Below are 27,730 nucleotides of genomic sequence, written 5' to 3'. Positions count from 1 at the left end.
GCTGCAGTCCCTTAACCTCTCTCCCCACATTTTAGAACATGCCCCTTACTTGTAACACTGATATCAGCCTGCCGTAGAGACCCACTTAGAGAAGGGTACTAAATGATATTAACTATAAACAGAAAGTGCAAAAACGTCATTGTACTGGAAAAAAGTCTGGTTTTTGCACCCAAATTTCCAGGACAAGCATTAAAGCTGTAAATCAACGTGGCACATTCACAGTAAATGCTTTTATGCAATCAAGATGGTCACAGCTGACGTGGACGCAGTGCCATAAATATTAATTTACAAAAATTTAATCTCCAGACCACCCACCAAAACCTTTGCCTGGAGTATCTTTACTAACTCACTGTGCAGTCAGGGTGGGGGTTTATAGCTGATTTAGATTAGTGTAATTTTAAATTTATTCTGCCCATTTCCAAGAGGAAAAAAAAGGGCTATTTTCTTGTTAATAAAAATGACATGATTTAAAACTATTTTAGCACCAATACAAATAGAAGTACCATGTACACCCTATTTGTCCATTTGTTCAACAATTCTTTTCTGCCCCACTGGGATATTTGTTCTTAGGTGCGTGTCCTCCCAGGATCCTATATTCCTTCCCTTTAACTGGTGTATTACAGTGGCTCCTGCTAAAGACAACTGCACTTAGGAGTTCACTAGTGCAGTGGTTCTCAACCTGTGGTCCGTGGACTATGTCGAAGGACTCTGCAAAAGACTTGGCCTGAAATCTGGCTGAACAGAATTCAACATACGTTCATACAATAGATTTCCAAAGGCATCTGTACCCCCATTTGAAATTTTTTAGGGGTCTGCAAATGAAAAAAGGCCGAGAACCACTGCACTAGTATGTCCATTATAACCTCAGAAGGGATGCAGGCTGACTGCAAGCTGAGGTTTACCATGGGAAGCCTTGGCCTAAAGGAATTTTTTCCCTCACAAAACTGACGTATGACAAAGCTCCTTGGGCAGGGACTATGTCTTCCTATGTGTTTGTACAGTGTCTAGCACAATGCAACAACCAGTAATTGCAGAACAGTACCCAGCAGTCACAGTCAGAAACTGGTTAACTTAAATCTTTTTGTATTTGCCAGATATGAACAGGAGAGCCTTCCCATACTCTTCACTGTCTATAGGAGTCTCTGGAATCAGTAAATGCAAACTGGACTGGACTGGACTAGCTGGCAGAGATTGCCTGAAACACCCCATCTTGCTAACAGGCATTGATTATATTGGGGAATGGACAGTGAGTTCTGCTAACTTATAGAAGTAGGTGGCTCATTACCCCACTGGATACAAGGGAAGAGAGAGAAGCTTTCTAGAAGGAGGCAATCTAGGGTGTGGGCTGAGTAATGCAGTGGGAGGAACACTATGAGCAGCCAAGCCCAGAGAGAAGCTATGTATGTTATAGTTAATTTCTGTGGTAATAAAACAGAACCCTGTGAGGGGAGTGAGTTTGGACTCTATACCGTGTGTGGACTGTGTTTGTGAGTAAACTGGGAAAGACACCTGCTCACATAGAGCAAACACCATTCTGTATTCATTCCCCCTGTGCCCCACTTCTGCTGAAGTCGTACAAGTATAGTGAGATCAGAGGGCTCTCTCTCCAGTGAGTGACACAATAACGATCAGCTGGAAGCCTGAATTCCCAGTCCTACCAAGTAAAAACACGTCTAAATTACAGTGACGAATGACCTACTATTGTAAAAAGAGTATACGTTTCAGAATATGCTCCGAAATTATCTGAATGCAACAAAACCTTAGCGCTAACAGAAGCCATGCCAGCACCATGCAGTTTCTTGGATCAATGTATTCTTAACAAGTAACCCTCTGATTCACCAGCTAGGGCTTTGTCTACACACTGCTGCCATGTGCATTAGAGGGGTGTGAATTCTAAAGCACACCAAAGGTGTTGTATGCTAACTGGCCCGCATGGGCCCTGCTGGCATGCACTCAAAGTACCCTCGTCCACCTTAACATAGTACTGCTTGTAATTATAAATAATTATTCCCTTCCATGGTGGTGCATTTTAGAATTCACTCTCCTCTACTGTACATGGCCGCACCATGTAAACCAGCCCTTAGTTTTAGCAAGGAACTGGACACAAATGCTGCAATACTTCTTGTAGGACCCATCTGCATTACAGATGAAATAGTCAGGAGAATAGTCACATTATAGTGCAGACAATGCTTTACCTCTGTTCCATACCAGGCTAAAGCCCTGACTCAGCTATACTGGTGGCATAGGTGATCTCTTAAGGAGTGTTACAGGCTGAGAATGCACATGTATGCGACTGCTGTTTTATACTCAAGGTAGGTTAATAACCACTTCTCTGCAATCTAACAGCCATTTCATTACTGGCCAATCACAGCGGCAGTAACTAATGTTCTACTGTGGCTACAAGAGAGTCAAAATGTATGGACAGATGCAATTTGCTTTGCTAATGTCATTGCTTGTCACTCTCCCTTTCCCACCATGCCGAACAGGGATTTGTCAATAGCCAGTAGACCTAAAGGGTGCTGCTGTCAGATGCAAAAGAAAAGCAGCTCATTCCAATGCACAGAAGACCTACCAAATAGGCGAAGCCATAATACTGAGAGCCATCAGTCCCGATGCCACCTCTCTGATCTCATCGTGAGAGCTTTCTGGTTAGCCACCACAGTAAGACACGTGCCTCTTCTGAAGCGGCTGTGAAACCCTCTTTAGGGACTGGTAGCTGCCAGGGGTGTGGATTGTAATGGGGTAATCTGTCCCATCTAATTAGACACTAACCATACAAGCCACACTTTGAAAAACTCTGACACTAGGGAAGATACCAGAGAAACCAGTAAGAGATTCAAAAGGAGAAAGCTTGTTTCTCCAAAAATATAAACTACTTTGGAAGAGAAAAAAACAATTTAGAAATTTCTTTTTTAATCCATTCCCTTCACCACCCAGTCTCAAAGGTTTCAAGGTTAAAATTCCTAAGAGATTCACCAACACTGGGTCTCAAGTCAGAAATATGGATGTAAATAAGACATCTAAGAACTGCTCAGAATCATCCCCTACAAGTGCCCTTCTGCTGCCAAGATGTGTCATCTAGCAATCTGTAGTTCGTGACCAGATTAAAATTAAAATTTGATTAGAATATTGCAGCCCATCTTAATATTGAAAGGCTTATACACCCCTAATGATAGCTGTAGTAAGAAAAATTCTGCTTTCTTCACCCAAGGCTTCTTTTCTCCCCACCATAATATATATCATCCATTCCTGGGGCATACAAGATACCAAAGTGCTGGATGGTGACATTGATGATACAGCTGAATCACAGACTGACTGACTTTTATGAACAAGAACAAAATAAATTAAAGGAAACAGTAGTAACTTCTTCACAGTTTGGAGGTGGAGAACACAGCAAGACACCTGAAACCTTAGACTCCCCAGGAATAGGAAGTAAAATAAAGCAATGAAGATTCTGGCTAGGAATATTTTGAGTTTACATCAGGAGTTAAGACTGAAGATTCGTGCCAGAAGCAGAGATCTTACCTGCCATGGAGAAGTGGTACAAACCACATCAGACCCTTTGCTGTCAATGGGGCAAATTCTGGTCCCATCAAAGTCAATGGCAAGATTTCCAGTGACGTCAATGGGACCAGATTCAGCACAATGACACTAAAACAATAGGTCCCAGCCATTCTCCCTCAGTAATATTCAGGGATAAGAAGATTCTTGTGAAGCTAACTCAACCCTTGGTATGGAAGACGTACATTCCCAGTCAGACTCCCACTCAACCATGCAAATTTCACTGCCTAGTTCTCTAGATCAGAGGTTGCCAAACATTTTTGCTGAGCCCCCCTTTGTAGATTCATGTCCCATGCTCACCCCTCCATAACTGTGGAGAGGGGGAGGATCAGGGAAGGGGTGGGGGCTCAGCAGTCACAGGGGAACTGGGTTGGCTGGCTGGCTCCCATTGGTGCTGGGGCAGAGCAGGGTATCATTATTGCCAGGGTGCAGCCTTTTGCTCCCTGCTCACAGAATCCCTGCTGGCCTCCCCAGCAGAGGAGGATAACTGCTGGCTGCTGCAATCGAGGAGCAAGATGAGCAGGGAGCCTGGTCTTGGCTGCACAGAGCCCCAAATGCTTCCCCTGCTGAACACCCCCCCCTTGACCCTGGCTTTTGAGCATGGCCCCATCATGTCTTCGCGCCCCATTAACCTTATGGTGCCCCTCCCCGGGGGACATGCCCCACAGTTTGGAAACCTTTGCTCTAGACCTTCTGTCCTTTTCTAGCTAGCATCCGTAACACTTCAGATCCACCTTCCCAAACTCCAGGCTCTGTATCTCCCGTTATGCTTGTAAAAAAGCTACATTTTCAAAGACAGCCTTTTTAGTATGCACTTCGTTGGTCATTCACGTGCAACAATGCGCCCACGTAACTAGAGATGGGAGGACTCTTTTGGCCAAAATCTATCACCCACTTGAAATGGGTTGTTTCCCGCGCCCCCTAGATTTACAACAGTTTGAGGTTCCAGTTCCCCTGGCTGTGACACAACATGAGCTCTGGACTGCTGCCTTTTTAAAAACCAACCTATTCTATTCCCCAAACAGCCCTAAAAGGCCTGACACTGATTGCGGTCAAACAACAGCCTGTAGTGTTTGCATAGTACTAGCTTCCATTTGGTCACAAATAAATATAGTTTTATATAAAAATTTCCCTTGAATCACAATGGCTTAAATAATAAACATTTTTTGCTAGCTCTAGAGCCTTTCCTTGAGGATCTTAAAGCGCTTTACAACCATCAATGAGTTATGCCTCACGACATGTATTCCACCCCAATGAGTATCATTATCTCCATTTCAATGAAGGGAAACTCAGGTATAGAGACTTGCCCAATGACACATAGCCCATCAGTAGCACAGCTGTTCAAAGAGCCCAGATTTTCTGACTTCAGACCCCAAGCTTTAGCCACTACAGAACATCCTCTCATGAAAGAGAGAATTAAGGGAAATATTTTTCTCTGACAAACCTGAATTACACAAAACCCCAAACTAAAAGCTCAAACAATTTGAGGCTCCACAAAGCAGCATTCCTTTGGCTTCTCCTATCCCCAAAACATTTCTCCAAAAGCAAAGCAAAGCAGCCTGAGAATGGAAATCGTCTGCATGCTCTAATCGTACCTCTAAATTAGTCAGGCACCACTGTGTGCAAAACAGCAGATTTTTATAAAGTTTTAACTAATAGGTTTTCTGGGTGCTAATTTTTGCTGTTAATTAAAATGCATGACTCAAAGTATCCATTTTATGGGCTAATTTGCACTGTAAACTGCATCTTCCAGATAATTTTTCATCTGCTTCTGCAGTAGCACATAAAAGTTAAGGCCCAAATCCTCCAAATGGATCTGTATGGACAGATCCCCATTAAAGTCAAAGGGGTTCCACACAAGTGCAAGGGTCTGTTCTCTTAGTTCATTTGCAGGATTGAGGCCACATTTTTAAGTAAATTTATTACTGGTGAAAGTTGAGGCACTGACAGCACTGGAAAGTGAGGTCATTTGGGTGTCACAGGATAGATACAGAACAAGCGGTAGGAGAGCTTTTCCCAGTCAATTTGTTTCAACCCTGGTCTGGAAGGACCATGTGTGGGATTACACATGTCCTGGCTCTATGCTCATTAAATCCACGATCATCGCTTCGCTAAGACTTTCAGAAAGACTGCCAATTAGTTCCAAACGTATTTCCTGCACTGAATAACTGTCAGATGGTAACAAAGTTTAGTCACTACCTGTCTCCCTGGGATTTAAACCAGTGATCTAGAAGTGAAATTATCCATATTCCATTTCTAGTTCATCATCCAGGCCTTTGAAAACTGAATTCTACAAAAGGTGGCTTGAAAAATTTACTAACAACCTGCCTAGACAGAGGACTAAACATACTGACCAGGGTATGGAAAATGATCAGTGGGTGCAATAACCTGATGATAGGCCCAGAGACTCATACGAAAGATAAGTAGGGGCTTCCCCCCCTAGCTCAACTGCTTGGATTCTTATCAGGTTGCTATCCCTGGATCCTGGTAGGAGGCTCTATGTTTTGTATCAGCCTCTGGCTAGAGATACAAATAAATGTTGTACAGCCATCCACCCTTCTCTAGCGGTCTGTGGGGAAAGAGAAGCCGCTCTCTTTTCCCTTCCTGCAGCCCCAGAGCCTCATGGCTGCTGCAAGAGTGTGGGGAAGAGTTTGCCCTTCCCCAGCCTTCTGGCAAGGAGGATCAAAAGGAGGAGTTTAGCTTTCCTAAAAAGCAGCAGCACAATATTGACACGATTCTTGGTTTTTCCACAGCTATTCACAGAAAACCCAGTGGCAGCAGCGAAACTGCCCAGAGTGGCATTAATTTCACGCTGCTCCTACTTGGCAAAGCTATGGCCAGCAGTGAGGGGACCAGAGCTTTCTGCAGACTCAGGGAAACGCCTGCATCAGTTCACATTTGGAAGGTTATCTTTGCAACCATCAAGAACTAGAAATTTCCGCCCCCCCCCCATTACAGAAAAACAATATTCTCCAGAAATTGATGATCCATGTTCCTCTCTTGGCAGGGGCACATAGGCAAGTGGGATTTTAAGCCCTGGTTCTGAAGCTCTAACAGACATATTAATTACAGAAGTATTAATATATGACAGAGCTCTTCTCTACACATGCCCCTTCAAATCACGGTTGAAATCACAGTTTAGCAAAGGTGAAAAGTTGCAGTTACACACTGAAATGCAAAGCCAGATCCCCAGCCAATCCGGGATATGTCTATACTAGAAAAATATGTCCCTTTCCCCGCCCCCCCAACATCAGTGGAGCTGCAACAAAGGTATAATCGCCAATGTACACCGGCCTAAGGTTTTTATCACTATGTCATGAAAAACTGCTCAAAGCAGCTGCACCCTTGCTGAAAAATGAGTAGTATTTTTTCTATCGTAGGCAAGACACCAGTCATTTCTTTTCTCCCATCTTGGCCTCATTTTCACTAGAAAACTGAACCATTAGTGATGATAATTTCAGAAACAGCCCCATCTGACCTGGTTCTCAAATTGCTAGCATAGATAGCTTTCAGCATTGTTAGAGAAAGCACTAGAGACACCAGGATCTCCACACACACAAATATACACACATACACATTCAGTAAATGTACAAAAAGAGTATTAATGATCCCCACTCCCATACTTTACACTTACCCTAGCTACAAGCTATAAACTTTACCTCAACAAGGCCTAGGCAAGAATATTGGCTCTTTCACATGCAATCAGAAATGGTTGTTTGTACAACCGCAAGTGCTGCACAACACAAAAAATTCTTTCACAAGCTTTATTATTGTTTATTTTTTAGACTAGCCTAGGCTAATAGTAAAAAACAATTTCACGGCTCTTGCCAGGCCAATTAAGAGGAGTGAATCAGCGAGCAAGGAGGTGCTGACATTATCCAAGATTACTAGGATCTCCTCTGTTCACAGTATCAATACAGTAAAAACCTGTTCAAGAAACTCATAGCCATGTCATACGGACAAGGCATTCAGTATTTCATTTCAGCCCTTCATCACTTAATGAATTTGTTGCCATCGGCTTCGGAGAAATTTTGCTTGTATAGCAGTTACTGCACCTTCACCCTTCTCTTCCCAGCAAGCTCAGTAGGGAAACTTTCCTACTATATATATATACATACACATGTATATAAATAATTTTATGTTTTACAGTTGGTAGTATTTTAAAAGTTAAATTTTAAACACTTAAAATTTTGTAGGTAACTAAAAGTATTTTCTGATGCTCTCTAGTGCGAACAGGATAGTTTGGGGGGTTTTTTTGGTAAGTTCAACAGCTATGACTAACGCAGCATATTCTGTGCATCCCATTTCCCCTCTGGCCTTGATTCTGGAGAAATCCACACTAACAACCACCTCTCTCCTTTCTTCTGTGGCCGCTTTCAAATACTCTTAAGGTTTCCGGTCCTATTTTGTTTGACCTTCACTAGATTGCTGACTTTTGATGGTCCTGGGGGTGACTCATTAGAACAGCTTTCACTGTCTTATTCTGCCACTTGACAGGTGGTACGGCATCAATGTCTATGTTTTAAATACAGTAGAACCTCAGAGTTATGAACACCTCGGGAATGGAGGCTCTTAGTAACTCTGAAACGTTCGTAACTCTGAATAAAACATTATGGTGGTTCTTTCAAAAGTTTACAACTGAACATTGACTTAATACAGCTTTGAAACTTTACTAGGCAGAAAAAAAAATGCTGCTTTCCCTTTATTATTTTAGTAGTTTACTTTTAACACAGTATTGTAGTTGCTTTTTCTTTTGTCTTTGCTGCTGCTTGATTGCGTACTTCTGGTTCCCAATGTGGTGTGTGGTTGACTGATCAGTTTGTAACTCTGGAGTTCATAACTCTGAGGTTCTACTGTAATCAACAGAACTGTACTTTGCAACTATCCTACCTCAGAACATCCCCAAAGCTTCCCTCTGAGAGAGCATCCTCATTGCATTCTATCATGGCACCACCAGATTCAAACTGTCTATTCCAATTCCCCTCCTTTACATTGCACGCAAAGAACCACACTACCATGGCCTTCGCTAGCTGGGAAAGAGGTGGAGGAGGCAGTGTGACCCTTATGTTACACAGGAGAGTGGATAATAATACTTTGCCCTTCTAGAGATTCTTCCATCCAAGCATGCTGTGAGGTAGGGAAGTAGTATTACCCCCATTTTACAGATAGGGAAACTGGCACAGGAAGGTTTGGTTTGCCCAGGGTTACACTGTAAGGTACATCTACACAGCAAAACACAAAATTCTGTAGCAACAAGTCTCAGAGCCTGCACAAAATTCTGTAGCAACAAGTCTCAGAGCCTGGGTCACCTGACTCGGACTTGCGTTGTGGGGGTAAAAACAGCAGTGTAGACATTTGGGTTCGGGCTAGAGCCTGGGCTCCAAGACCCTCCCTCTCTGCCAGGTTTCAGAGCCCAGGCTCCAGCCTGAGCCCAAATGTCTACACTGCTATTTTTTAGCTCTGCAGCATGAGCCCTGCTAGCCTGAGTCAACTGACCAGGCTCTGAGACTCACTGCCACAGGTCTTTTTTTGCTATGGAGAAGTACCCCAAATCACTAGGAGGGAAAGGTATAAAAACTGAGGTCTCCTGTCCGCCAATTCTGTGCTAATGTTTACACTGTTTTTCAAACGCCTCCTTGCTCCTCCCACTAGCCTGATGTTCATCCTCCCCCATCACACACTATGTTCCCTCGGACCACAGGCTTCCTTCAGACACGCAGCCTCTCCTAATTCCAAGCTCCAAAAGCAGTAGGACCAGCAGTTCATTCCTATTTGCACTTACATACAACCCAGCATCAAAGTCAAAGCCAACTCTTCAACTATTGCATATTTTTAAAGACTTTTTAAAAGGACATCAAGACATTTGCTCTTTTGAACTTGCACCGATGTACCTATACTATTTTTTAATTTATAAACACATTTGCATGTGCAAACATGTCTGAGACGTGATGAAGGCATATCGCTCTGGGTTTGGTACACTTACCCTTCACCTCAGAGCTACCTGGAATATAATATGTGCAAGGGACAGAGTTACGATTACTGTAGGAGCAGCAACTTTGAATTTCCTGAACCATTATGAGGAGTTAATGTCAGGTTTTTTTTGCATTTGATTTATATAAACTTATCAAACTAGTACACGGAGACATAGTTAAAAACAACCCATGATAATTTCACTGGGATTGGACTGTTTCAATATACAGTATTGCTGTTATGTAAAACCAAGTGCAAGGAAAGCCAAAGATGACTTAGGTAGCCAGCCTCTCACTTGTCAATTCATCCAAACAAGAAACCTCTTCCTAACTCTTGGCAACATGTGAAGCACTGCAGTGTGCAGAAACTGGTCAGGAAGTTGAAATGCTCTGTGCTATTAATACTAGCACCAATAAGCGCACCCTGTCCCAAATCCCCTCCCCAAAAAATGTAGACGAGTCTAATGCAAACCTCACAGCTGCTAATTTCACTTTCAGTAGCCTACGCGCTTCAGATTTTGCTGACCTCTAGAATACTGCTCAAAGGTTGCTGCCCGCTTTTAACAAGTGGGCAGAATGCCATATGCCTGGAAAGGGCAAGCAGAAAGCCCTAAAATAATGGTTTAATTAAAATTTTAAAAGAGACACACCAAAATAAGACAGGATAAATACACTCAGGTAGGGCAAGATCCACCAGGAGAGTGATATTTCTTTAACATGACAACTACCTGGGAAAAGGGGAGGGTAAGTGTTCCTTGCCCCTGCTACCCCATGTGATGGACCAGCAGCTGTTGCGAAGACAGACACCTGTGCACTGCACTCACTGAACTGGGGCCATTACAGCCAACCACCACCACAGAGACCGAGGTGCTGAGCCAAAATGCTGTCAAGAAATAAAATGACTGCTTCTCCTGGATCGCTACTGAATATATTAAAAACATTAAAAAATCCTGTCGATCCCTGAATCAGAAGTCGATTGACCCAGTTTTGTTTTTTCCCAAGGAGATGAGGAAAAGGGGAAAAGCTTTTAGCACTTTGTTTTTGTTAATCTTCTGTTTTGGCAACATCCCGTCCGGTGGTGGCATTGCACTGATTACAGTACCAGCCCGCCGTCTCGGTGCTGACTGCTTACAGCCAAACGGGAAGAGGGTCCTCCCCCACAACCCATTTCAATCTGGCCCGGTGGTGGACACAGATCCCTGTGCCGTCTCCCCTGCTACAACAGCTTCCTCCTGCGGGGGAGACTCTTCCTCGGCCTGCCCCCTGGAGGTGACGGTGGTCTCGGGAGAAATGCTGTGCGGCCCCTCCAGAGGCACACAGCCAGGGTGGTTTTTGCGAAAGTGTTGGTTGAGGATGGCCTGGAAGGGGAAGCTCTTGCCGCAAACATGGCAATGAAAGGGCTTGTTGCCTGTGTGCTTGCGGATGTGATACTCCAGCTGATCCTTGCGGGTGTACTTTTTACCGCACATGCGGCAAACGAAGGGCGTGATGCCCATGTGAAGACGCATGTGCCGGTCCAGACTGCCTTTCTGGTTGAAGGATTTGGCACAGTAGATGCAGGTGAGCCGTGGGTTGTACCGGAACCACCGCTCAGACACTTCCTGTTCACGGAGATACTCAACATAACCGCTCACTCCAATCATGGCAGACTCCTCCACCTGGGCCAGACACATTGAAGACAGAAAAAGGAAGACAGTCAGCTAGAAAGAAACAGTATCTTTTTATTCCTCTCTTGAGCACCGATCCAGTCAAACACTTAAGTAAATGCCAAACCTTGAAGTCAATAGGACTACTCACATGCTCAGTCTTAAATTCACACTTAAGTGCTTAGCTCAATGGGGCTTTTGCTCTGAGGACTAATAGATTACCTAACTTGTTCCCTGGGATCTGGGAAGATAAATATGGCTATCATCAGTATGGCACTTAGCTGAATCGAGTTTTGGATCAAACGTACCAATGCTGTGTTCACTACCCAAACCAGTGCCCTTTTATTAAAATATTGGTGTTTCCTTTTTTGATATTACTTGTAAAAAGAAAAGTAAGTGAATGGACAGAGATTTAGTATGATGAAGGCAAAATAAGTATGAAAATTACATCTGAAGAGCTCTAGGTACTTCACAGGCAATGAATTATATCTCACCAATGGGACGTGAAGTCAGTATTACCCCACTTTACAGAAGGGAACCTCAGGGCAGAGAGGGTTTAAATGACTCGCTCAAGGTCACAAAGCAAGGAACAGCATGCGGATGTCCTGATTTTCTGTAGTATCTGGCTGGTGAATCTTGCCCATATGCTCAGGGTTTAGCTGATCGCCATATTTGGGGTCGGGAAGGAATTTTCCTCCAGGGCAGATTGGAAGAGGCCCTGGAGGTTTTTCACCTTCCTCTGTAGCATGGTGCACGGGTCACTTGCTGGAGGATTCTCTGCTCCTTGAAGTCTTTAAACCATGATTTGAGGACTTCAATAGCTCAGACATAGGTGAGAGGTTTTTCGCAGGAGTGGGTGGGTGAGATTCTGTGGCCTGCGCTGTGCAGGAGGTCAGACTAGATGATCATAATGATCCCTTCTGACCTTAGTATCTATGAATCTATTATCTTATTAAACTAGAAAGAAGGGTAGCCAAGCGTGGCTCTTTAACCCCAACTTGGAAGCTAGGACAACCATTCACATTGCTATTCCTGGCCAGCTACCACACTCATACTGAACTGACACAAATACATGGTCCCCTGGATACCTGCACTCTTGCCTGCAGGTTGGGAGGACACAGCACTTGCATTTGAAGTGTTACGCCAGTTTCATAAAATGCCATATCCCCAGACAGGTAGCCCATGTAACCCCGGAAGGGCCGTCCCTTCAGCGGGGAAACATGGAGCATGTGGCAGCAGGAGCATTCCAGTGCCAGGTGCCTCACCATTCGATCATGCTTAGAGTAGAAAGCTTGGATGAAATGAAAGGAACAAAACCACAGCACCTTATATGAAAGTGCTGCCCACAGGTACTCTATTTACACCCGCCATACAAAGCCAAGGGGAGCAGGGTGATGTAACGCTTGACCATTGGTGTGGCTAGAAGTGCACAATTCCAACCAGCCTTTTCAACTGGAGTTTAAGGCCATTTCTGTATGGAGAAGCAGTAGCCTTTTCATACTTAGGGTAGCAACTACTGTCCTGCCCTGCCCTATATGTTTAGCTTGATCTGAACATTTCTGGATTTCTTCTGAAGGCACAATAGGATGTTTTTGCAAAGTATGATGAAAATCCAAGGTATTTTTATCTTATGGCACATTACAAACCTACTGTCATAACCATACAGCTAAGGGTAGCCTAGAATTCCTCCTTACCTGTAAGGGGTTAAGAAGCTCATATAACCTGGTTGGCACCTGACCAAAAGGACCAATGGGGAAAGAAGATACTTTCAAATCTTGCAGGGTCGGGGAGGCTTTGTTTTGTGGTTCTCTTGGGAAGCAGAGAAGCATCAGATCAGAAAACTCCTCCTATAGACCATCCTATAAGTCTCTCATATTACAAAAATTGTAAGTAAAAGCCAGGCAAGGTGTGTTAGATTATCTTTTGTTCTGCTTGTGAATTTTTTACAATGTGGTAGGCGTGTCGGGAAAATGGCACGTCCAGTTTCCACTTTAGGGCTCTGAACTGCCGACGGGAATGCTCAAGTGTTAGCCCCATTCTGATTCTGGCCTGTTTTTTAAAAAGTTCATAACTGTTCATGTGTTCCTTAGGTATTTCAGCCGCCACCTCTGCTAAGGGTCCACTGAGCTGCGGCCTGAGCTCTATCATGTATTGGTCTGCAGAGATGCTGTACTCAAGGCAGGCCCTTTCGAAATTTTCTAAGGCGGCCTCGGTATCATCGCCTGCCTTGTAGATGGGGAACTTTCTGGGATGGGAAGCGGTACCTGGAGAAGGATTACTAGGGTTGTCTGGTATATTCTGCCCTTGCCATCTCTAACTCCAGTTCATGCTTTCTCTCTCTTTCCCTCTCCTCCTGAGCATGCTTCTGGGCCTCCCACTGGGCCTCCCTAGCTCTCTCATGGGCAGCTTTTTCTGCCTCCATCAGTCTATCATGTTCTTTTGGTCTCTCATCAGCTTCCAATCTGGCTAATTCTAATTTCTTTTTGACGTCACTGTCAGTCATCCTAGCCTTTCTGTGTTTCATCTAGCCCAGAGGTCTCAAACTCAAATGACCAGGAGGGCCACATGAGGACTAGTACATTGGCCGGAGGGCCGCATTACTGACACCTCCCCCCTGCCCCCAGCCCTGCCCCCACTCCACCCCTTTCATGAGGCCTCGCCCCTGCCCCACCTCTTCCCACCCCTCCCCTGCCCCATTCCAACCTCTTCCCTGAAATCCCCACCCCAACTCCACCCCCTCCTCCACCACCTGCAGGAGGGGTGTGGCGGGAGCTCAGGGCAGGGAGTTGGGGTGTGGGGTGCAGGAGGGGTGTGGGGTGCGGCAGGGGTCAGGGTGCGACAGGGGGCTCAGGGCAGAGGGTTGGGCTGCAGAGTGCGGCAGGGGGCTCAGGGCAGGGGGTCAGGGTGCAGGAAGGGTGCAGGGTGCAGCAGGGGGCGCAGGGCAGGGGGTCGGGGTCTGGTAGGGGGCGCAGGACAGGGGTGCAGGGTCCGGCAGAGGGCGCAGGACAGGGGGTTCGGCTGCAGGAAGGGTTCGGGGGGCAGGCTCTGGCCCCGGTGTGCACCGGGGGCAGGGCAGGGAGGCCCCCGCACTGCTCCGGGAAGCGGCCGGGACCTGGGGGAGGGGGGCACAGGGGTCTGTGTGTTGCTGTTGCTGGGAGGGCCAATGGGAGCTGCTGGGGACGGTGCCTGGAAGCAACAGCAACACACAGACCCCTGTACCCCCTCTCCCCCAGGTCCCGGCCACTTCCCGGAGCAGCGCAGGGGCAGGACAGGCAGGCAGGGAGCCTGCCCTGCCCCCGGTGCACGCTGGGCCGGAGCCACTCTAGGTAAATGCTGTGAGGGGGACCGTGGGGAGCTGGTGGGCTGCAGGAAATAGCCCCACGGGCCGCGTGTTTGAGACCCCTGATCTAGCCTAACCCGAGAGCTAGAAAGAAAACAAAACAAAACAAAAAAAACACACTTGTGAATTCCCCTGCAGGAGGTTAACTACCCTGCTCTCAGACAGAGAACAAAACCTCCAGGTGCTCCCAGCTTTAAAAAAAAAAAAAACCTCCCTGCTTTCCAAGCAGCCAAAAGGAAAAAAAAACTGTCCTTTTAAAATCCTACTGTGCTTTTGATTCAAAATGATCCCACCGTGCTGCCACCAAGTCAGGGTTCCTTCCCCACTCTGAACTCTAGGGTACAGATGTGGGGACCCATATGAAAGACCCCCTAAGCTTATTTCTACCAGCTTAGGTTAAAACTTCCCCAAGGCACAAATTCTTTGCCCTTGGATGGTACGCTGCCACCACCAAGTGATTGAACAAAGAATCAGGGAAAGGACCACTTGGAGTTCCTATTCCCCCAAAATATCCCCCCCAAACCCTTACACCCCCTTTCCTGGGGAGTTTGTGAATAATATCCTAACCAATTGGATACAGAGTGATCACAGACCCAAACCCCTGGGTCTTAGGACAATAGAAAAATCAGTCAGGTTCTTAAAAGAAAGATTTTATTTAAAAAAAAAAAAAAAAGGTAAAAATCACCTCTTGTAAAATCGGGATGGAAAATAGCTTTACAGGGTAACAAAAGATTCAGAAACACAGCAGAACTTCCTCTAGGTTTCGTTTCAAAGTTACACAAAACAGGAATAAACCTCCCTCCAGCAGAGGAAAAATTCACAAGCAGAACAAAAGATAATCTAACATGCCTTGCCTGGCTTTTACTTACAATTTTTGTAATATGAGAGACGTTTAGGATGGTTTATAGGAGAACTTGTTTTCTGACCTGATGCTTCTCTGCTTCCCAAGAGAACACACAAAACAAAGCCTTCCCCCGCCCCAAGATTTGAAAGTATCTTCTTTCCCCATTGGTCCTTTTGGACAGGTGCCAACCAGGTTATTTGAGCTTCTTAACCCCTTACAGGTAAGGAGGAATTCTAGGATACCCTTAGCTGTATGGTTATGACACCTACCAATCTGAATTTCTGACTTTTGTCTAACTTTCCTTGGTCTCTCCTCCAGCTTACAACAGCCTGTTACTAACCTTCAAACTTCCCATAAAGTTAAGTCTCCTTGAAAACTCAGGCACCTGCTCCATGTGGAAAAAACAGTTTGTCATAAAGCTATTAACAATGGACAGTCAGGGGCCCAATCCTGCTTCCATTGACAGTTATGGATCCAATCCAGCACCATTAATGTCAAAGGGTATTTTCTATCATTGACCTCAATGGGATCAGGAGCAGTCACTTTGGGCCTGGATTTCAGAGATACGGAGCGCCCATAGCTGGACTTCAACTGGAGTCCTGGGTCCTATGCCTGAGAGAGAGAAAGAGAGAAGTGGCTGCCAACTCTATTGGCCAACTCCAGCTTAGTAAGAACACAAGAGTCCTTCTCCAGATGACTCTTATAGAGCTATTCCTTTGGCTCAAGCAGTAGATGCAAATTTTTTTAAAGCTGTAGTCCTGGCTCTGTAGCTGTGCATGGTTTCATCTGGAGAGGTGGTAGCCTCCCACTGTTCAGGTTGATTTTAGTTCCCCATTATAACAACAAAATCCTCATGCTTTCCGGGTTTATGAACCAGTGACTGACAAACTGTGGGTGCTTAACATTTACTTCACTGAGTACGTACATTCAGAGAGTAAAAGCCTTTAATATGTCTGCTTTTTGACATCTTTGCAAAATGTCTTTTTCCTTGTATTCCTCTATCCCTCAAAGACATGTTTTTAAATGACCGTAGGTGCACTTTTATCACCCCATCAAGGACATCAGTGAAGACGGACCCCAGAACCATCAGCACAAGCTCCTAACACCTGAACTATTCAAGTTAGCTGGAAACCAATAGACAGCTTTTATCTTCTATGACTCTAGCTATCTGAGGGCATTTTTAGCGGGAAAAAATCCCTCCAGAACTACTATCAACACAGCTGCACCCATGGCAGCATCAGCAGGAGTTTGTGTAAACATGGTTTGGTGGTCTTCTTGTTCTTTTAATCCAAGTGTGAGTTACCTCTTATGTCATTTATGAAACCCAAGCACTTAAAAAGCAAGGGAATAAATAGCAAAGGTCATCCTAAGTTTTACATTGCCACAGACACATACAGCATTTCTATCAAGTATAACATGCATATGTGGTCACAATACAGTAACTGTAACTTTCCAACACCATCATTCACTGGTTATCCAAACCCCTGAGCTAGGTTGTGTACCTGGGAATTGGGCTGCTTAGGCTCATCCATCCGCCCGGGAGACTCACTTTTCGATCTGTACCGCTCAGTTACAGTAACCATGCTGCCAGAAGGACTAAATCTGTGGGGGTGAAGAGTGTAAATAAAGTTTTTAATGGCTATCGGTGCAGTATGGTCAGTACATGTACTGGGGGGCAAGGGAAGCACCTGCAGAGAATCTCTTCTTCCCCATCAGGAGACAGAATATGGAGCAGTGCAAATGTAAAAAACACCAGGACAGACTGGTCTGTTCTTCCAGTGTTAATATCTGAAATATGAAACTGGGTCAACCAACTTGATTCAGGAATAGGCAGATTTTTGATTGCTACTAAAATAAAAAGGGAAATGGGATAGCGCACTGACTCAGGCAGCACTGCAAGAGAAGAAACCTCTGCTCAAAAGGCACCTCCAGTCTTCCAACTCCCTGGGCAAGTATAGATGAGGGATGTCCCACAGATGATGCAGATGGCTTCAGGGAAGGAGTGGTGGAAGTTGTGTGTGGTGAAAAATGATGGATACCCAAGTGTCTAAGGCCAGCTGATCTAAGGAGAGGAATGAATCACAGAAATTAGAAATGAGACCTGCCCAGAGCTAGTTTGTTCCCTTGAAGGCCATCCCAGGATCGTTACCTCCAGTATAGTTTTCAGAGCTTTTATAGTTTTAAATGATGGGGTATCCACCATTTCCAGGAAGCTGCTCTCCCAGAGGACTGGAGGGTTTGGGATGGGAGAGAAGAAAAGGAAGGGTGAGGAAAAGCACCACAAATACAGCTGGGACCTTTTGCTTTAATCAGAACAAATGAGGCAGTGGGATAGGGAGTTGACAACACAAATATAATCACTTCCTATAAATGAAGGCCTTCTGCTCTTACCAGAGAAACTGTCACATCAGGAAAGAACAGTGGTTCATCCAATCCCATGTTCTCTTTCTCAAAGTGGCCAGATGACAGCTGCTTCAGAGGAATATTTAACACCCTCCACAACACACTGAATTCTGCAATCCTGTACCACGAAGAGGCAGATTTCCTCCTGACTTACTGGGGGTGACCAGCTTGTTTCTGAAGGAGGATGGTTGATACCCTTATGATTTTACCCTATCTAGCCTGTAACTGGAGAAGCTGTTCTTATTCACCACACAGCAAATACTTGAGGACTAGTAACAGATATACTTTTAAAGAAAATCTGTCAGCACATAAGCCTAAGAATAGTGTGTGAAATAAACAGCGATAAATGATCAGGGAAGACACACGGTCAAGCGAGATACAAATATTGTGGAGTATGCTCTTCCAACCACACTCAGTAAACGGGTTAAAGGAACCTCACCTGTCAATCTCACTGCTGGTTGGCCTAACCACTTTGGCTCCTGATGACCCTAATGTGTAAGTCTCCTGGCCCATCGATCCGTGGCCTGTTGTGTCAATTACCATGGTCGTGACCTCCTCAGCGCTGCTCCCATCTTCTCCTGATGGCTGATTCTCCGTTCCCAGCCACTCCTCCAGGTTCTCTGTTTTAATGTGCACTCCTCCAAGCACCCTAACATCATCGTCGTTCCGTCCCCCACGGTCAGCCACTCCTGTCTCAACGTACCACTGTCCTGCTCTGTTAATCCGCAGTATGGGCTCCCTGCTCTCCACATCTGAACTCTGCTCAATTATCTGAGGACTGGTGGACTCCTCAGGGGGGCTCAGCTCCCGAATGTCCAGCACAGTGCTGACCTGGCCTAGACGACTCCCTTTTGGAGTGTTGTGACGTGGGCTCAGAGAGCGGTTTAGATTTGGGGTAACCCGGTGAGACTCTGGGGGTCTCTCCTGATGCTTTGTCCTAGTCTGACTAGGTTCAGCTTCAACCTCTGCCACATTAATTTTGAAGTGAATTCCCTCGAGGATCTGCGTGCATTTGTCTATAATGTGCTGCATCTGCAGGAAGCTGGCTGCCGTTAGGTAACTGATGATGTCAGCCAACTGCAGGCATATCCGCCCGGTATAACAAAAGGAAAGGAGCTGCTCAAAAACAGTGGGGTTCTTGATGACTGAAATGGAGACTGTGCTCATCTCGTTCAATGACATATGGTCACGGAAGTAGGGTGAGCTAGCAGCCAGCACCACTTTGTGAGCACGGAAAGCCTGTCCTTGCACATTGACCACTATGTCACACAGGCGGCCCTGCATGCGCAGCTGGTTTAGGTGGCTCAGGACAGAGTTGCTGAAGTCCGGGATCTCCAGCTGAATGTTTCCACTTTTCTCCATGGCTGCCCCAGTTGTAGGTGTACAACCCAGCTGGAAAGAAAAACAGAATTAATAGGACTAGTGATAATTTGTACTTGGAGCACCCTTCACCCATGCATCTTGGGGGTGACTTGATTACAATGTATAAATACCTACATGGGGAACAAATATTTAATAATAGGCTCTTCAACCTACCAAAGAAACATATAACATGATCCATCGGCTGGAAGTTGAAGACAGACAAATTCAGATTGAAAACAAGGTGTACATTTTTAACAGTGAGGGTAATTAACCATTTACCATGGGCCATAGTGGATTCTCCGTTACTGCCAATTTTTAAATCAAGATTGGATGCTTTTGTAAAAGCTCTGCTCTAGGAATTATGTTGGGTAAAATTCTCTGGCTGGGGTTATGCAGGAGGTCAGACTAGACAATCAACGGTTCTGAAACTGTGGACCCCAAAGTGGGTCGGGATCCCTTTTTAATGGGGTCTCCAGGGCTCGCATTAGACTTGCTGGGGCCTGGGGCTGAAGCCTGAGCCCTGCCACCCAGGGCCAAAGCTGAAGCCTGAGAGCTTCAGCTCTGGGTGGCGGGGCTCAGGTTACTGGCTCCCTGCCTGGGGCTGAAGCCCTTGGGCTTTGGCTCCCACTCCAGAGTGGCAGGGCTAGGGCGGGCTCAGGCTTCAGTCCCCCCTCCTGGGGTCATGTAGTAATTTTTGTTGTCAGAAGGGGGTCGTGGTGCAATCAAGTTTGAAAACCCCTGGACTAGATGATCACAACAGTCCCTTCTGGCCTTGTAATCTATGAATCTTGAAGCACTTTGATTTTCCCAGAGGTATTGTGAAGCTTGATTTACTAATGCTTGCACGGGGTCTCAGCTTTTGCATTCTGTGGATCACTTTATAAGATAATTAATCTTCTAATGGACCCACCTCCACAACTCCTGCTGCTTAGCTCTCAAAATTTCACTCTGTGGGCCTCCAAAATGAGCTCAGTAGAATTGATTTTCCCCAGCATGGAAAACATTAAAAATGGTTGAGACACTAACATATGTAATTGATTGCCTAATGGATGATAATAATACTTAGCACTTATACATCATTTTAATCTATAGATATCAAAGGACTTTACAAAGAAGAGCAAGTATCTTTATACCCATGTTTTACAGAAGGGGAAACAAAGGTGGAAAGTTGAGGCCTAAATTTCCATATGTCCACTAACTTTGGTTGCCAAGCTTCCAAGAATTTTTCAGAGGGCTCAACCCATATAACTTAGGTGCCCTAGGTGTTTCAGGTAGGGCACTCAAAATGGAGGCTCTCAATATTAGTAGACACTTCTGAAACTTGCCAAAAAAAAAAAAAAATCACACAATAAGTCAATGACAGAGGCTAGAAGAGAATCCAGTTCTCAACTGCAAGTCCTGTGCTCTATAAACTGGCCAAGCTCCCGCTGTGAAAATGAAAAATACAGTAGCTAACATTTTTATTTCTTTGGGCAAAGAGATGAATACAGCAAAATATTAATTGTGAATGATGATGGTCAATGACAACAAGTTAATTAGTTTTCCTTCCTTCATTTTTCTATGATCCTCGTGTATCTTGTTGGCAAAGTCTGAAAATGAGCCTTCGCCATATATGGTAAAAATTCCAAATGACCAAATGTAGATGTAATTACAAATAAGAATGATACAAAACTAAAACTATAGATGCAGACCAAGTAAATAGCACTCAATAAAAACCACTTGTGACATAAACAGGTTCCAACTTGGATGGCATTTGAAATGCTGATTAGGCAGACTACAGCAGGCATCAAAACAATTTTGGGGAATCCAGGGATATCCTGCCTTAGACTGTATCTACTCTGAGAAATCATGAAGTCAATGGGACTAGTCATATGCATAAAGTTAAGCATGTGTGTCTTTCCAGGATCAGGGACTAAGGCTTAAAAGGCACTTTGTGGGGGGTTTGTCCATGCACAGCAAAATACAATACTAAGCTTGAAGCTACATAACTGTCTGTCATACCACAAAGATGTGCAAAACATTGCAAAACTGTACAATGCCGCAGGTAGAAAATTTTGTGTACCTACAGGGTGGTTAAGATTAAAACCCATAAGTTGCACAAAGCAATTGTGCAACTTCACAGTGCCATATCTAAATGTTCTTCCTTTTTGTCCTGTCTTTTAAAAAACAAACAAGAAAATGGAGTGCAAAGGTCTAAGTTCATGCAATACTAAGGTTAGAATTTTAAACATGAGGAAATATAAAAGCCAGGGTCTTGACTGTACTCTTAACAGTGATGTACAAAGGAAAGTAAATTGGATGGGTATTCTTTTGTTTTTTCTGGTGTAGTAGGAAAGCCAAAAGGTGGGTTGTTTTTTTTGTTTTTTTTTTAAAAAGCATTTTATTCTGTTTTTTTGTATTCCTTCGCAGTATCTGGAATCTCAAGTCTTGTCTTCCCTGGTTTGTTGGAGGTGTCAGATGTTCATTATGAGCTCTCTCACTCCTTAACTGAAGGGACAACAATGCTGAATCTTTAACAAGCGGATCCAACTGTTTGTAGGGTGTTTGAGTAAATTGGTGGTAACAAAAAAAAGTTTCACTTCCCTTCTTAATTAATCTGGTGTCACTTGTCTAATATCTATAGCCCTCATCCTGCAAACATTTAAACACGTGCATAACTTCACTCATGTGAGTGGTCCCATTAACATCAAGTTATGCACATGTTCAAATGTCTTCAGGATCAGAGGCCTGAAATCACATAATCCTACTATGTCCTCCACTTGCACATTTCTAATGTAAAAATAAATGGTATTTTTTCTCTTGTTAAATCATTCAGGTCTTCTTTCTGATCATAAACACAGAACGGCATTGCATCAGGGTATACTACACATCTGGGTCTGGAAGCCCTAGGGTTCAAGGCAGGACTACGATGGGAAGCAAGGGTTAATGGATAAGGTTCAGAAGCAGCTGGAGCCTATTAGCCTCCCAGGAAACCAGCCTGAGATATATGAAGGAATTTAGAGTAGCAGCCCTGTTAGTCTGTATTCGCAAAAAGAAAAGGAGTACTTGTAGCACCTTAGAGACTAACAAATTTATCTGAGCATAAGCTTTCATGAGCTACAGCTCACTTCATCGGATGCATTCAGTGGAAAAAAAAGAGAAGGAAGACTCAGTTAGGTGTTGGCTATTGGCAGTCCAATTCTACATGCATGGTAAGGGAAGGTAGCTGTTTTTGGTAGAGCCTCTTAAAAACAATCTGTGAGTTTGTTTGCCTTAACCCTTGAAGGCAGAGAAAAATCAGAACCTGCATTTGTTTTCCCCTAAGCAGGGTGGATTTGATTTAAATCACTAGTCAGGAAGACTCTTTATTGATTCATGGATTTCTACATAAAAGTACATTCTTGTTGGTTGTTATAACCTTAATACATATTCTTCACAACTCAGAGACAGATGTACGTTTCATTTTTAGAAGGTACACACTATACATTTTTAAAGTGATTTATTTTGAAAAATTTTCAGATTAGTTTTACAGCGATATCAGAAAATGAATGATTGTTTATTTCATTTACCCAAGGTAATTGAAGCAGATATTTATGAAGTCATTGGGAGGTAAACTATCGCCAATTCAACATCTTAATTGTTAATATTTGGAGGATTTTCTTGCCATGCTGTATTAGGAGGAGAACATCACCAGACAGACATTTAAATTGTTTTATTTAACTATTTCTCACCTCTATATATTATTTATTTAAAAGCATTTTTGCTGTTAACAAGCATGTTACCTCTGGAGACACACATCCATAGTTTGAGAACTGCAAAACAAAGCCCCTCTGATGGTATCTTCTAGACTGAGCACTGAGTCCCATTGGGTAGATAGAAAGATTAACCTAAATAATCTATACAGAAGCCCCTGGAACCCCATAAGATTGGGTCCCTAATCCATGAACTATTGGAACTCATTTACAAAACTTTTCTTAAATATTACATGAATATATTGTCTCATACTATAGAATTAGAATTTATAATTCCTATTCCATGTAGAGATATCTTTGAGCTATAATGTATTTAATTAAAACTATCTTTAGATAGGTTTTTTCTTCAAAAAGCATGTTATCAAAAAAAATCTGATTTAAATTTAAAAAATCCAATTTTTTAAAAATAATTCATTTGTATCCACCCTGCCCCAAAGGCAAGGGGATTTAAAGACCTTTGTTTACATTGACTCTGAAGAGATGACACTTTAGGACTTGGGTAAGCCTAAGTGAGAACTTTTTGTTCTAGTTTGTCCACAGACAAGTTCCCCCCTTTCCCTTTGAAAATCACCTTTAACTTGCCCCCACTGTTTAGAAGGTAAATTCCAAGCAATAAAACATAACAAACATACACTGTATGAGTCAACGTTGCTGCGAGACCTCAATTTTTGCATTTTCTGGTATTAGTTCCTAACCTTAGTTTTGCAAAAAACCTGGGTAATGCAACTTAGAATCACAGAACTGTAAGACTGGAAGGGACCTCAAAAGGTCTTCTAGACCAGTTCCCTGCACCCAAGGCAGGACTAAGCTCTAGATCATCCTTGACAGGTGTTTGTCTAACTGGCTCTTAAAAATCTCCGGTGACTGAGATTCCACAACCTCCTTATGCAATTTAGTCCAGTGCTTAACCACCCTGACATGGGAAGTTGTTCCTGATGTCCAATCTAAACTGTCCTTGCTACAATTTAAGCCCATTGCTTCTTGTCCTATCCTCATAGATTAAGGAGAACAATTTTTCTCCCTCCTCCTTGTAACAATCTTTTTTGTAACTGAAAACTCATTTTATGTAATAGAAAAAACTGAGTTTGTTTAGACTGGAGAAGAGAAGAATGAGGGGAGACCATTACATAAAAGGTTTTCCATCTTCCCTCATAGGTCATGTTTTCTAGACCTTTAACAACTTATGTTGCTCTTCTCTGGACTTTTTCCAATTTGTCCACATCTTTCCTGAAATGCGGTAACCTGGACACAATACTCCAGTTGAGGCCTCATCAGCACAGAGCAGAGCAGAAGAATTACTTCTCGTGTCTTGCTTACAACATTCCTGCTAATGTATCCCAGAATGATGTTTGCTTCTTCGTAACAGTGTTACACTGTTGACTCATATTAGCTTGTGATCCACTATGACCCCCAGATCCCTTTCCACAGTATTCCTTCCTCGGCAGTCATTTCCCATTTTGGATGTGTGCAGCTGTTTGTTCGTTCCGAAGTGGAGTACTTTGCATTTGTCCTTATTGAATTTAATTATATTTACTTCAGGACATTTCTCCAGTTTGTCCTGATCATTTTGAATTTTAATCCTATCCTCCAAAACAATTGCAACCCCTCCCAGCTTGTGTATCATCCACAAACTTTATAAGTGTACTCTTTGTGCCATTATCCAAATAACTCAGAATACTGAACAGACCCAGAACTGATCCCTGGGGGACCCCACTCATTATTCCCTTCCAGCCTGACTGTGACCCACATGTGCACTCCCTCCAGGTCTTCACTTGAAGAGCCTTTGGAAGCATCAGCTGGGCAGTACTACTTGCAGGAGCATATTACATTTGTGCTCCAGATGCTGCAAAGGCTTCTGATGTATTTTAAAATACAATTTAAGGTATTGGCCTTATAACACTTGTTTTCTGCTTATATTAGAAAATGCCTCACTCTGAGGTGCCATAGCAGTTGAGGCCACCAATCTTTGCCTAAAGTTTGGGGGACAGGTTTTCAGTGATGGATCCTCAACTTGAACTTATCCCTTGTAGCACAGATACACTCTTAGTCATAAGAGAGCAGGCTTGATGACTTGCAGGGAAAGCTGCAAACCCTGTGTTGGAGGGGCTGAGTTGAACAGGAGAGGCTTAGTACTTGTGGACTGACAGTATTAATTGTTGGCACTGGCCAACTTGAATAGCTTTTGAACTGTAAAATGTAATTTGGACCAAGAACTTGTCAATTATGAACTAAAATGGGGGATCTTGTCACTCTAAATCACCAACTTTTTCCATCAACAGACAAAGCTTGCCAGCTCTTGTTTTTTAGCATGAGTATATTTGGTGTCTCAAAGCCTCAGCTCCTGGAGTTGGGTGATAAATGCAGGGGGCTTTTGGTTGTTTTTTTTTTAAAAGCTTCTAGCTCTCATGGTTGCAAAGAAGCTCGAAATCATGAACTTTAAAGGCTCAAACAAGGCAAATAAAACCTCCAAGTTTATTCAGTTAAAATCTCATGGGGGGGTGGGCTAACCATGACTTCTGAATGCTCAGAGTTAGCAATAGTAGGGCTCTCATCTTAGGTTTTATCAATACATCATGCAGAGTCTGACATTATCTGGAGACTAAAGAACACTTCATTCCTGATTCTCTTCAGAAACTCCTGCACAGGAGTAGGTGACGAACAGAAAGTTTCTGGTAGCAACTGCCGCTAGGCTAGCACGTGTGTAGAATGTACTGGGGGCAGTGGAGTGTCTCCAAACCACTGCCACCAATAGCCAGAGCACCAGATGGTGGGGAGCGCACAAGCCCAACATAACCAGCAGGAGTCACCTGAAACAGCACAAAATAGCATTTAATTCCCAAAACAGCTCCAGAACTAGTGCTTGAGCCAAACTTCTGGAAACAGCCTCTTAAAGACTTCAGCTCTGCTGGATTCACACTGATGCCAGCAGTCTGAGCATACTTCAAGTCACTGTTCTCTGCTTTCTTGATGCTACTTTTTTTTTTCTCCTTCCCTCACCTCGGTCCCAGGGAAGCCACACACTTCTGCTCCAAGTCCAGCTCTCTAAGGGAGGGAGATTTGCACAAGAGATACTTCACACAACTGGGCTACAAAAGCTGCTGCTGTACTGTAACACCACGCTGCTTCTACCAGCTCTTCCAAAACTGGAGCCCCAAGGAACCACCTTCAGGGCTTTTCACTACAAACTAATTTCACCACTGCCTTCCATCACTTTCTCTGGAAGCCTGAATTCAGTCACCAACTAGTTAACTTTGGTGTCACAGCCCTGTGTACTATTCTCATGTGTATTACCTGCATCTATCTCTTTGACCCCTGCCACTCTTTATCCTTCCCTATTGCACATCTTTGCCCACTACCACTTTCCTCCCCTGTGTCTTCCTAACAACCTGTGGTGCTTGCACTCTATCCAGCCTCCTTTACTCCAATCGCTCCAGTTCCATCAGAATAACACAACTCAAAGTAAAAGCTTTCACTGTTAAAGAAAAGTTAAAATGCAGAACCATCGTGGCCTGCGTCTATAACAAACAGAAGCAACCACATGATCTTATCACTGTAATCTTTTTCTTGGCTTCTACCTCCCGATAAATATTGTTATCCTTGCACTTTAATAGTAAGTTCCTCAAGGAAGGGACTGCTTCTTATGTTTGCAACTGCAACTGCATGCTTGTTGTGCTGTATAAATAAACATTTGCAGGGGGTGTTCCCCAAGGTGAAGTAGGTAGGGTCTTGCCCTTCATATGGAAGTGGAGTAGGGTAGAGGGTGAGAGGACTTGTGCGTCAGGGTAGGGGTGAGAGGGTCTGCCTCTCACAGCTTGCATGGACATTGCACTGCCACCCATGCAGGCAATTGTCGTGTGGGGGTTTAGTCAGGGCATGTCTTGCCATCTAATCCTACTCAGAGCAGGTCTAGAGGACACAGTGACTAAAAACACGGGTGGCAGTCCATGCCTTATATACACAAGCAGTCACATGATCACTGGCCCTGCCTGGTGGCTGTGCACTTAAGGGAGAATTCCCCCAGAAGTCTAGTGTACACAAGACCACAGAGTAGAGTTACTGCTAAGGACGATTTCAAGGCTGGCGGGTGGCTAAAGAGTTTGCGGGATGGGGATGTCCTGCCTTTTGCTAGGAAAAGAGCAGACGTGCTTCTCCTGGTGGGATAGAGGGACAGCATCTCATTGGGATGCGGCTGTGGGTTCAGGGACAGCCCTGGGGTGGGGGAGAAGTACGATGGGTAGGAGAGTGCTGGGGTGGGGGGAATGAGGGGAGCTTGCTCTTGGTGGGCTGGGGTAGCCACTCACAGAGGGGCTAAGGAGTAGTTGTCCTTGGTGGGTCGGGGGTGGGGGTGGAGCGGCCCTAGGGATAGGGGGGAGCTGACCCTCATGGGACAGGGCTGGGAGTGGTGGGGGTGGGACAGCTCCTGGGAGGGGATGTGGCGGGGAGCTGCTCCCCATGGGACGGGGCTGGGGCAGCCCGAAGGTGGTGTTGAGATAAGGGGGAGGCAGCCCCCGGGGGGTGCCCCGCCGATAGGGCGCTGCTCCGTGCGGGGAGGGTGTCCCTGGGAGCACTGCGCTGCCCCGGCAGGGGTCTCTGGGCCAGGGAGGGGGCCTCCTGCGCCGACCCCACGGGGGTGAGAGTGACAGCGCCCTGGGAGCTGGGCGGTTCCAGGCCTCGCCTCGTCCCACCCCGGGGGGGCTGCCGGACCCCGAATACAGCAAGTACCTACCTCCCGGGGGTGGGAACGGGCCGGAACACCGTCCCGGAAGCGAAACCCCCCGAGCGGGCCGCACCCCGGAAGAAAATTCCTCCCCCCTCTCCTAGTTCGTATCCCCCCGCCCCCCCGGTGCCCCGGTAAGGAGCGGCCGCGCGTCATG

General features: G+C 44.8%; 1 protein-coding gene across 1 annotated transcript; it reads right to left on the bottom strand.

Annotated features, from left to right (window-relative positions):
• On the bottom strand, positions 1-27,688 carry ZBTB37 (zinc finger and BTB domain containing 37). The gene is made up of 4 exons (XM_073356416.2): positions 27,583-27,688; positions 18,203-19,155; positions 16,863-16,962; positions 1-11,188 (listed from the first exon to the last, which is right to left on the bottom strand). The coding sequence occupies exons 2-4, from the start codon at positions 19,123-19,125 to the stop codon at positions 10,700-10,702; spliced, it is 1,512 nt and encodes a 503-aa protein (XP_073212517.1). The 5' UTR covers positions 19,126-19,155; positions 27,583-27,688; the 3' UTR covers positions 1-10,699.
• Between the last annotated feature and the right edge of the window lie 42 nt (positions 27,689-27,730).

Source organism: Lepidochelys kempii, chromosome 8, assembly GCF_965140285.1.
Source record: "Lepidochelys kempii isolate rLepKem1 chromosome 8, rLepKem1.hap1, whole genome shotgun sequence".
NCBI lineage: Eukaryota > Metazoa > Chordata > Testudines > Cheloniidae > Lepidochelys > Lepidochelys kempii.
The sequence above is the reverse complement of the archived record's forward strand: the minus strand, read 5'-3'. Positions and strand labels throughout refer to the sequence as shown.